Raw genomic sequence first — 12,298 nt, forward strand, 5'->3', positions numbered from 1 at the left:
CCATGCAACCATGCAACCCACCTACCAGTAACTTATTGCTTTCATCTGCTTGTTAGAAGGAGCTGCTTGACTGTGGAAATCAAGGCTGGGTGCCCATAACCACTCTTCAACTGCCAACTGCCAATCCCTTATAGAGACAGCTTTAATACTCTACACCATCCCCTTCATAAATCAGTTCTGATAAAAACCCAGACACCAGATCTGCTTGGGGAGAAGGTTTAGAGCCTGAGCTCCCCTTCTCCTTTTTTAGGCTACTGAATAAAAATTTCCTGCTTGCCTTAAGACTGTTTGGTTATTTGCAAGCAGTACCAAATAGGAAAAGATCATGAAAAGTTCATGACAAATTTCTGGTTGCTCTGCAGGAACAACCTTGGTCTTCCTAGATTGGAGGGTTCCCAATGGCTCCTAAGAGTTTCCTTAACTCCAGAAGTAGAAACAGTGGGTAGCAGCAACTCAGCCTGGACTAATTCCATTAAGTTGTTAGGACTCAGGGAGGCTTGTTAGTGCTCACCCATTTGGGGGTGGGGAGTGTTCCCAAGACCATTCTACTTGATAACCTAGCTTCTCCTCCCTGGACCATTTTCTCTTTAGCCAGTGACCACTGACCAGGAAGAACTGTGACTGATAGGACAGATTTGATTCTCAGCTAACTGGCAACCCAAAAGAACACAGGAAATCTAAGGGAAATTTCTTGGGAAATTTTTACACCTCCATTGTGAGGTTAGACACCAAGGGAGGACACCTGGGAAGGACTAGGGATGATTGACTAGCCCTCAGTAAGGTATTAGGAACCCCTGAGCATAATGATCAATACAGGTATAGTTGCAACTTCTTTTGTGGTTTCCTTTGTTGTTGTTATCTCTATGAGTCTGGCTAAACCTCAGTGAGCAGCTGTTTCCTTTCTGCTGCTTCTTGTTCACTGATATTTGGGGGATTTCACTCCATCCTTCTTTCAGCTGCTCCTAAAACTCCACAAGCCTCAAGAGGAAAAATATAGTGTCTGACTACCAAAGCTGATAAGTATTCAGTGGCCCCTCTAGTGAGGCATTTACTACTGGAAAGTTCTCTGGCATAGCATCAATGAGGTAAGGGGCCCATAGCAGATCACCAAGCTGAAGAAATTATTTTATAAGTAATTCATGTTATATGGCTTGAAATCTCTTTAACTTGCCAGTCTCCACCTGACCTTGTGGTCACTCTCACTCTGGGATATCTGATTTGGTTCTGTTCTGATCTGAATGTGCACTTTAATCTAATCATTTTACATGTTCTTTTGTCCATTAGTATTTGATTAGTCTGTTTTTATGATAATTAACTAGATAGAAGCTAAAGGATTTGATGGCTGCAGGAAATAGTTCTATTAGAAATTTTTCTACATGAGGGTCTCCAAACTTCAGAGACAAATGCTCCCTCTGGCCCACTCTGAATGCCCCTGGGTGACTAACTCATGATAGAAGTGTCAGAGCATCTTACCTATGACATGAAGTGGTCTCACAGGAAGCCAAGTGAGAAAAAATATACCACAATCTTGGGTTAGAAGAAACTCAAACAGTTCATGTGAAAGCCAGGCATGGTGGCATTATAGGTGCACGCTTATAATCCCAATGGCTTGGCAGGTTGAGACAGGAGGATCACAAGTTCAAAGCCAGCCTCAGGAAAAAGTGAGGCTCTAAGCAACTCAGTGAGATCCTGTCTCTAAATAAAATACAAAATAGGGCTGGGGATGTGGCTCAGTGCTTAGTGTCTGTAAGTTCAATCCCCAGTATCCTCCAGCCCCCCAAAATAAAAAATACAGTTCATGTGGGGGGTGTACAGAAGGGAATGATCATCCTACACATTGAGCAATCCCACACTCCCCTTGGTGTTCAGATTTTCTGATACATGTAATAGGGGATATATTTGGCTCATTGGTGATGCTCTGATTAGAAATCCCCAAAAGCAGCATATTAATGACTGCAAATATTTCCTCAGAACCAACTCTAGCTCTGGCCACCAGATAGAATCACGAATGGGGTGCTGCAGAAAAACTGAGTAGAAATTTAATTCAAAACCCAGCAAGGTAAACTGCCCCCTCAAATTCCTAGGAATACTTCTGTGAGAGTTCCTATGGAAAGTCCCCTCTTTTTGACAGAAGTTTCTCCTATACTTTTTTTTTTAATTTTTTTTTTTTTTTTTTTTAGGTGTAGATGGACACAACACAATGCCTTTATTTTTATGTGGTGCTGAGAATCGAACCCGGGCCCCGCCTGTGCTAAGGGAGCCCTCTACCACTGAGCCACAATCCCAGCCCTCTCCTACACCTTTTAAGCATAATTAAGCTAATGTCCTTTTTCTGGCAAAATGCTTTTGGTTTATACACCTTGTTTAATATTTGGTTTGACATGCATGTCTAATTTTAAATTTTCTTATAAACACTTTAAGATAATTCTTAAAATTCATTATGGAGTTAAGATGAAAGAACTTTTAGCCCTCAATTTTAACTCCATTCACCTTTTGCTTATTTTAATATGATTTTATTACTCAAGATTGTTTGAAAGCTTTATAGTTAAACTAGTCCTAGATAAAAAGAAAACATGTAAGACTGCTAGACTGAGACCAAAATAAATAGACATATAAATCAATCAATTTTAAAAATAAAATAAGTTTTAAAAAAAATCTTAAACAAAACCCTGCTATTATGGAAATTGCTTTACCTGAAAATTCTGGTCCAAAGTCTACATAAGACTTGCAATTAAAAGTCTTAAAGTTTAGCTATATAAATAGATGATCTTAAATTAAAACATTTTGTTCAGCAAAAGATGTTGACTACAGATGGGAATGTAAATTAGTATTACTACAAAACTAATAAACAGAATGGAGATTCCTCAAAAATTTTTAAATAGAATTACTTCTGGAAACATACCCAAAATACCTGGAAACCAATGTCTCAAAGAGGACCTATAGGCTGGGGATGTGGCTCAAGCAGTAGCGCGCTCGCCTGGCATGCATGCAGCCCAGGTTCCATCCTCAGCACCACATACAAACAAAGATGTTGTGTCTGCTGAAAACTGAAAAATAACTATTAAAAAATTCTCTCTCTCTCTAAAAAAAAAAGAGGACCTATGATCACAGTAGCACTGTTCACAATAGCTAAACCACAAAAGCAACCCAAGTATCCACTGACAAATGAAAGGATATCAAAATATGATGTGTAAATACAATGAAATCTTATTTAACCTTAAAAAGAAAGAAAATTTTGGCATACCCTACAACCTGGATAAGCCTTGAAGACATTATGATAAATAAATAAGCCAGTCACAAAAAAGACAAATATTAAATGATTCCACTAATATGACATAGCTAAAATAATGAAAATTATAGAGACAAAAAGAGAATGGTAGTTTCCAGAGACTATGGGAGAAAGGAATGTGGAATTATTTATTATAGAGTTTCAGTTTTATAAGATGAAAACATGTATGGAGAAGGATGGCAATGACAGTTATTCAATAGTATAAATGTATTTAATAACTCTGAACTTTATACTTAAAAAATAAAACATGCAATAACCATACGATTGCCCATATTTTACTCCTAGGCATTTATATCAGAGAAGTGAAAATTTATACCATACGAAAATGTGCACATATATTCACAGCTGTTTAGTAATAATGACCAGAAACTAAAAACAATTCAAATATCTTTCAACAGGTAAACAGTTAAACTGTGGAATAACAATAAAAAGGAATAAACTGCTCTTATACAGTCAACTCCCAAATTGGTGGGCTCTACATCCACAAATTCAACAAACCATGGATCAAATATATTGGGGGAAAAAGTGCATATGTATTGAATATACAAAGACTTTCTTCTTGTCATTATTACTTGAACAATATAGTAGTAAAAACTATTTATATAGTATTTTATATACACTAGATATTTTAAGTAATCTGGAGATAATCTAAAGCATTCCAAAGGAATGTGTAGGTTTTATGCAAATATTATACCACATTACATAAGAATCCTGAGCATCTGTAGATTTTGGCATCCCTGGGGGGAACTGAGACCAATCCCTTGTAGATCCCAAGGGATGAATATATGCAACAATTTGGGTGAATCTTCAAAGATTAATGAGGAGTTAAAAAAAAAAAGCTGAACCCCAAAGGTTATATACTATGCCATTCTACTTATATTACATTCTCAAGATGGCAAAATTTTTGAAATGAAGACTAAATTAGTGGTTGTTAGAGGTCAAATAATGGTGGTGGAAAGTTAGATTGGACAGCAGTCACATGGGCAACATGATAAATCCTATAGTGGTAGAAGGGTCCTGTATCTTGATGGTCTCAGTATCAATATTCTGATTGTGATATTATACTATAGTTTTATAAGATGTTACAACTGGAAGAAATTGGGGGGGGGAAGTACAAGGGATTTCTCACAACTAGTTGTGAGTTTATATTATCTCAAATGATATAATTAATTTGAAAAACTGAGATGACACTAAAGCAATTAGGAGGAAATTTATAGTACTATAGGTACACAGTAGAAAAGAAGAAAATTCTCAAATTAATGATCTGTTTCTACCTTGAGAAACTAAAAGAATAAGATCAAATTAAACCCAAAGTAAAAGAAAAAAAGATCGAATCAAAAATTAATGAAATAGAATATAGTAAAACATTAGAGAAAAAGCAATGAATCTAAAAGTTGATTCTTTTTTAAAGAATCAGTACAATTGATAATCTTCTAGCCAAGATGTGATCAGGAAAAAGAAAATACAAACTACCAATAACAGGAATTTAAGAAAGGACATCAGTACTAATCTCAAAGACATTAAAAACATGTCAATAAATTTGATTTTTGGATAGTTACTCTTTTTGTTTGGTGGAGGGCATATCAGAGAAGTGAAAACTTACATCAGATGAAAATGTGCACATATATTTATAGATAGTTACTCTTTTTGTTTGGTACTGGGGATTGAACCCAGAGGCACTTAACCACTGAACCATATCCAAAGTCCTTTTTATTTTTTGAGACAGGGTCTTGCCAAGTTGCTGAGGGCCTGGCTAAATTGCTGAGGCCTCTTGAATTTGCAATCCTTCTGTCTCAGCCTCCCAATTCCCTGGGATTATAGGCGTGCACCATAGTACCTCATAATGGTTATTTCTAAAGAAGCAATAAATTTTATTTAGACATAAATATTTCTCTTACCTGAATGTTTAAGAACATTTAATTAATATTAATGTAGGTAATAATGAACCAAATATTAAGGATACATTCGTATAGCACCTGTCCTTGTTCCAATAGCTAAGATTTTCTGAACTGGATCAAAGGCCAACGAAGTGGGCTGATAAGGAAAACCATGCCGAACAGTCTGAAAGAGAGCAAATAATACAGTAATGACAAAAATTAAAAACTAAAATGATAACAAGATAAACAGCAACCAGAATGACTAAACTTATTTTTAAAGGAAAAAAAAAACTACCACTAAATGTTGACAAGGATATAGAGTAACATAAAATCTCATACACTATTAGAGGAAGTATAAAGAATGTCATTTTACACCACTTTAGAAAAATATCTTGCAGTTTCTTATAAAACTAAACATATACCTAGTCCATGACCTAGCAATTCCATGCCTATATATGCACCTAGAAAATTTAAAAATGTTTCCACAAAATGACTTATCTAATTATATTTCCAGCAATTGTATTTATAATAGTAAAAAAAAAATGGAAATAGCCAAAATGTCCAAAATAAAACAAAACTGTGGTATGATAATTTAAAAAAACATATGGTATCCTCATATTGTAAACTACTACTCAATAATTAAAAGATATAAACTACTGATAGATGCAAAATGTGAATGATTCTTCAAAGCATTATGCTAAATAAAAGTAGCCACTCACAAAAGAGTTTATATAGTAGGATTCCATTTATATATAATAAGCAAAACAAATCTATGGTGAAAAAAATCAGAATACTGGTTACTTTGAGGAGAACTGACTGGAGAGTGGTACAAAGGAACTTAATTGAATGAAAGTAATATTCAATATTTTTGATAGAGGTTTATATTACAAAAGTGTATATGTTGGTCAAAACTTATCAAATGATACAATAAAATTTGTGATTTCCCTGTATGTAGATTGTTCTTCAAAAAGAGTTAAGAAAAAGTAATGTTATGCATTCTGAAGTGTTAAATTGTACTGACATTTGCAAGCTGAAAATTCATCTCCAAAATACAGAGAGATGAAAAGAAGAATGAATAGACATGTGATAAATACAGCAAAATGAAACTTGTCAAATCTAGGTGGTGAGAATACACACATGAGAATTCACAAGTTCTTTCGACTTTTCTGATGTTTGAAAGTTTTCATATTAACACAAAAGAAAAACATAAAAATATAAGGAACTCATTAAGGAAAAGACATATGAGAAGGAACATGTAATGTTAGAAATATTTTCATTTTAATATGGAATATGCTGTATCTTTTCAAAGGGTAGAAGACTCAGGTCAGAAGAGGACAAATTCTATATACAGTTCATCTATGTATCTGGTGCTCCCAGAATTGTTTCCTAGTTGAAATGTTGTGATAACAAAATGCTACATTTGTAAGTATTCAAGATAAAAAAAAAAATCAACCACAGCATGTAGTTAATTTAAAACTCTTCCCCTGAGAAAGAAAAGCATAACTCCCTCCTTTTTTTAGAGCGTACAAGAACATGTATGTATATACTACATAATATATACATGAGGTTTAGATTACATGATCCATGATCATGATCTGTTTTTTTCACTCAACGTACTTTCACAAAAAATGTGTAAACGTGTAGCCTATTATAATATGAATATTTCATAATGTTCTTAAACAATCAACTACTGTTTTAGAATCAAAGAATTTTCAACTAAACTGGTGCTGACAAAGGCAGTCTCATACAGTCTTTTGACACCCATTTGGCTGCAGGAGAATACATTGTACCTGGAACACTTCCTTACCAAGAGATAAAATGTCTACATGGTCTGTGCTTAGCTCATTGCTGTGTGTGGGAATAACTTTCTCTGTTGCAAGCCCAATTTATGCTCCTTTGTTCTGCTAAAGCACGTGTATCACATGGCATGCAGCCAACTCCACTGCTCTATCTATTCTACATAGAGTGTGAAAGAGGTCCTTCTAGGCTACAAAAGGATACAATAACTAAATATCCTATATTAGCTGCTGGGAGACACCTGCTGGCCATAGAGAACTGACATACATCATTAAAGCTGACAAGAGTGTTTTGAATTCTGCTAGGCAGTTGGTAAAAATACTATTTTTCAGTTGTGACTCGTAACTGAAATATTTACTTCTTGATTCTGACATAGTTTATTTCTGATATAGATTTAGCAACATGAAATTGTCAAGAGGAAGAGATTCATACTTTTCTTACAGAGCACTGTGGATTACAAAAATCAGAATACAGTTCCTCTCTAAAAACACAAAAGGTCAGAACACTTTCCAACTCATTCAATGAATGATGAGCCAATATTAGCCTGATTTAAAAAAATAAAAAAGCAGGCAAAGACATGTTGAGAAAAGAAGACTAAATACATATAACTTTTATTAATATAGATGTAAAATACTATCAAATGGATTCTAGTAACATGACTTGTTGAGATTTATCTCAAGAATGAAAGACTGGTTTAACATTAATTTTTTTATTTTTTTTATTTGTTCTTTTTAGTTATATATACAGTAGAATGTATTTTGACATATCATTCTAACATTCTAACATTGAAAATCATAAATACAGTAGAATGTATTTTGACATATCATTCTAACATTGAAAATTTAATTAATGTATCAATAGAATAAAGGACAAAGATCACTTGATCATATCAACAGATTCAAAAAGGGAATTTCAGAAAATTCAACATCCTTTCTCATATTAAAACACAATTGATGAAATTGTGGAGAATCTCCTCAATCTAATAAACAGTATGTACAAAAACCTATAGCTAACATCATACCAATTACTGAAAGAATTAATGCTTTCTTTCTAAGGTTAGGAAACAGATAATTATATGCACTCTCGCCACTTCTATTAAATATTGTATTGAAAGATCTATTCAGAGCAATTAGATAAGAAAAAGAAGACAAATCGAGATTGGAAAGAAATAAAAGTATTTGTATATGACAGAATCTTGTATATACACAACCCCAAGAAACACACTAAAAATTTGGAACTAATGAAGGAGTTCAGCAAGAATGATTATACAGAACTACTATGTAAAATCTTACAGTGAATTCCACATTTATGTATATTTATAAAACACCAATTAAAAAATAATAAAATAGAAGGAAGACCAATAGAATAGAAGAAGAACAGGGGGAGAGAAGAGGGGAGGGAAACAGGAAGTACTGGGGACTGAAATGGAGCAAACTATATTCCATGCAAGTATGATTATGTTGAAGTTAATCCCACACTATTGTATGTAACTATAGTGTATAGATAAACACATTTTAAAAAAAATTAAAGTCAATTGTGAGACCCGTTGAGGATATTTGTACTGCCAATGACAAAATATGGTTTAGATTTCCACTGTTACTCATTTATAATTAATACTTTTGTTCCATTCAAAATTCATATTTTACACTACTTTTGTTTAACAGCTAAATGAATCTGTTTCGAGCATGTCTCTTAGATCCATGTTCCTTAAATTCCTGAAAGTTGCTTAGAAAACATATGTAATTTAAAAATTATTCACACAATCATTCATTCAATGAAGACATTATTTATTGATAGTTGCACACGATACTGTTCATGATCAAGCATTCCATCAATATTAAGAGAAGAAAAATGACATTATTGTTCTCAGATGTAGAGAAAACTTGAGTTGATTTAACTAATTCAAAGCATTTTTATTAAAACTATTTCTTGATTGGTCAAGTAGCAAAATTGGGAGTAGAAACTCAATTCTTTCTCATAAGGATATTGTATGATTTTATGAGGACTTCATATAAAAATGAAATTTTAAAAACGAAATAAGATAATTACATTTCCAAAAAAAAAAAACACCCAAAGTAGTGAAATATTTAAGAATAAGTGTAGAATTTGTGCCCTAAAAAGTATTTTAAAACTGAAAAATATTAAAGAAGATCTAAATAAAAGGAAAAGAATCCCATATTAAAAGACTTAGTATTGGTATAGTGGTAAAACTGCCCAAACTGATCTTCAGAATCAAAGCAATCAAAATCCCAGCTGGCTTTTTTGCAGAAATTGAAAAACTCACCCCCAAATTCATAAGAATATTCAAGAGATCAAGAATAGCAAAACAATCTTCAAAAAACAAAGCAAAGTTGAAGGACTCATGATTTTTTGGTTTCAAAACTTATACAAATCTATAGTAATCAAGAAAATAAGGTACAAGCATTAGGACAGACATATAGATCAATGAAACATAATCAAGATTCCAAAAATAAATCCTCATATTTTCAATAGTTTGACAGAGAACAGTGCCAAGACAACTCAATGAGAAAAGAATAGTTTTTCAGCAAATGGTGCTTCAACAACTGGATATCTACATGCTAACAAAATAAGTTGGACTCCTTACTTGTGCATGATGTTTTTATATATGTCTACACTGTGGAATGCTAGGCAATGCTTTATTAAATATGACACCCAAAGTCCAAAACAAAAAAATGACATATTGAAATTTTTTCAAATTAAAAAGTTTTGTGCTATAAAGGATGTGAAAGTGAACAACTCACAAAATAGGAAAAATATTTGCAAATCAACAGCCTGAAAAGAAACTCATATCCACAATGTTTCTGATAACTCAATGATAAGCACAAAAATAATTCATTTTTAAAATGGCCAAAAGATCTCAAAAAGATTTGTATGCAAACAATATATACAAATGATAAGCATATAATAAGATACTCAACACCATTAGTCTTTAGGAAACTGCAAATCTTATCTACAACAATAAACTGCATAAAAACTAGAATGACTATAATCAAAAGACAGATATATTAACACATGTTGATGAAGAGGTGAAGAAACTGAACTAATACATTTCTAGTAGAAATGTAAAATCATGCATCCTCTTTGGAAAATAGTCAGTCCCTCAAAATGTGAAATTAGTTACCATATGATCTAGCAATTCTGCTCTTAGATATAAACTCAACAGAAATGAAAATATAAAATATAACAACATGAAATGTTAAAACGTACATTCATAACATCCAAAAAGAAACAACTCCAATGTCCTTCAACTGATTAATAAACAAAATGTGCTTGTGCTATATCCATAAGAGGGAATATTATTCACCAATAAAAAGGAATGACAGGGACTAGGGGTGTTGCTCAGGGGTAGCGCACTTGCCTGGCATGTATGAGGCAATGGGTATGATTCTCGGCACCACATATAAATAAATAAAGGTCTATCAACAATTTTAAAAAATTTAAAAAGGAATGACATACTGATACATGCTACAATATGGATGAGTATTGAAAACTTTTTGTTAACTGAAAAACTACTCATATTATATAATTCCACTTATATGAAATGTATGGAACAGAAAAATCTATAGAAACTGAATTTATACTAGTGGTTGCCTAGTGTTCAGGGTAAAAGGAATTGACTGCTAAGTGGCCACTTAACAGTGTGATGAAAATGTTCTAAAATTGACTGGTGGTTTTTGGGCAGCTCTGTGAATATACTAAACACCAATGAAATGTATATTGTATCTCAATGTAAAAAAAAAAGAATATTATTCTCCTCAAGAATACCAAATCATATCATCACACAAAGTATGCAGTAAGATGTTGGATCAGCCGGGCAGGGTGGTGCACGCCTGTAATCCTACCTGCTCAGGAGGCTGAGGCAGGAGGATCACGAGTTCAAAGCCAGCCTCAGCAAAAGTGAGGGCTAAGTAACTCAGTGAGATTCAGTCTCTAAATAAAATACAAAGCTGGGGATGTGGCTCAGTGGTTGAGTGCCCCTGAATTCAATCCCTGTACCAAAAAAAAAAAAAAAAGATGTTAGGGCCACTTAGGGTATTGAGGTGATTTCAAAAGAATCAAAGTCATCAAGTGGAATGATAAAATGTAGTTAGAAAATGGGCAAGAAGAAAAACATTGCAGAACAGGGTCTAAAGATGGCAGTGTCGAGGTTAAAAAAAAATTCTATTTTAGAGAGTCAGAAAGGTTTTTGAAATATATTTATGCTCAGTTGGTAAAGTAAAATAATAGCAAAGGATGGTCATCATCAACAACAAAAACTTAAGTTTTTTAAATATCAAACTTTTTTTAATGCTACTTTGCTTCACTCGTTTTATTACTCTCCCCTCAAAATATTAAAAGGAATGAGATGAAGTGGTCAACTATATCAACAATTACACAAATCTCTCTAGATATTTACAGCACAGAAAGAATTGGTTACAGATATGTACACGAGCTGGTCATATTGTCCTGATTTAAGGAAATTGCTACTACCCTAAGGACAAAATACACAAGCCTCTGCTCATTGCTGATACCGCAACAGGTACTACCAGAAGCAAAAGGATGTTTGATATCTTTCTACTTTTTAATCTGACACAAGTGTCTCCTGTTAGCAGAACCTAGATAGTAAGTCTGAAAAGTCTGAATGTTTTAGTTTTAATTTTCATCCTCAATATATATTGAGGATATATATGTACACAGAAGGACCAGGGAAGAACAGAGAGCAGTACAATGAGGCAAAGCAGAATTTATATTAGGCCTGGTTATACAGGTTTAATACTATCATATTTCAAAACAACCCCAAACTACATATGATAAAGATTGCCTATAATTTCTCATTTAGTTCAGAACATAGCTCCAGTTAAAAACTGCAGCCTCCATTGCAGATAGACTAGATTCTGAACAAATGAATGAGAACAGAAATGATATATACTTTTAAATGTAAAAGCAAGTAGTCCTTAATTTTTGCACCTTCTTACTGGCTCGGAAATATAATAGCAGGAGTTGGATCAGCTATCTCAGAACATTAGATGAAGCCATATGGATGGCAGAGCAACAAGATAGAAAGATTGTATTGGGTTCTTCACAGCACACAGTCATTGAATCAGTTCTGGGTCCCTTATGTTTGGATAGACTCAAAAAAAGAGAAATAAAAATTTCTATATTGTTTAAGCCACAGTTATTATGGTCTGTTATAATAATCTAATACTCATTCTAATTCACTCTGAAACCACTCATTCCTTAAAGGAGGTAAATATTTAGTAGACCACATTAATTTATGAAGAATGTTCTCCTGTGTTAATCATCAACCTGAAAAATTAAAGAATTTTGATGCTAT

The 12,298-nt window shown here is 33.3% G+C and overlaps 1 protein-coding gene across 8 annotated transcripts in view; it reads right to left on the bottom strand.

Annotated features, from left to right (window-relative positions):
• The window catches only part of Stxbp5l (syntaxin binding protein 5L), a 347,451-nt gene that overhangs the window by 287,866 nt on the left and 47,287 nt on the right, over positions 1–12,298 (bottom strand). For all 8 annotated transcript variants that reach the window (XM_048794363.1, XM_048794362.1, XM_015486887.2 and 5 more), the window contains exon 3: positions 5,253–5,350. In XM_048794363.1, the coding sequence (XP_048650320.1) occupies positions 5,253–5,350 (98 nt within the window). The remainder of the gene's footprint in view (positions 1–5,252; positions 5,351–12,298) is intronic.

Source organism: Marmota marmota, unplaced genomic scaffold (genome assembly GCF_001458135.2).
Source record: "Marmota marmota marmota unplaced genomic scaffold, marMar, whole genome shotgun sequence".
NCBI lineage: Eukaryota > Metazoa > Chordata > Mammalia > Rodentia > Sciuridae > Marmota > Marmota marmota.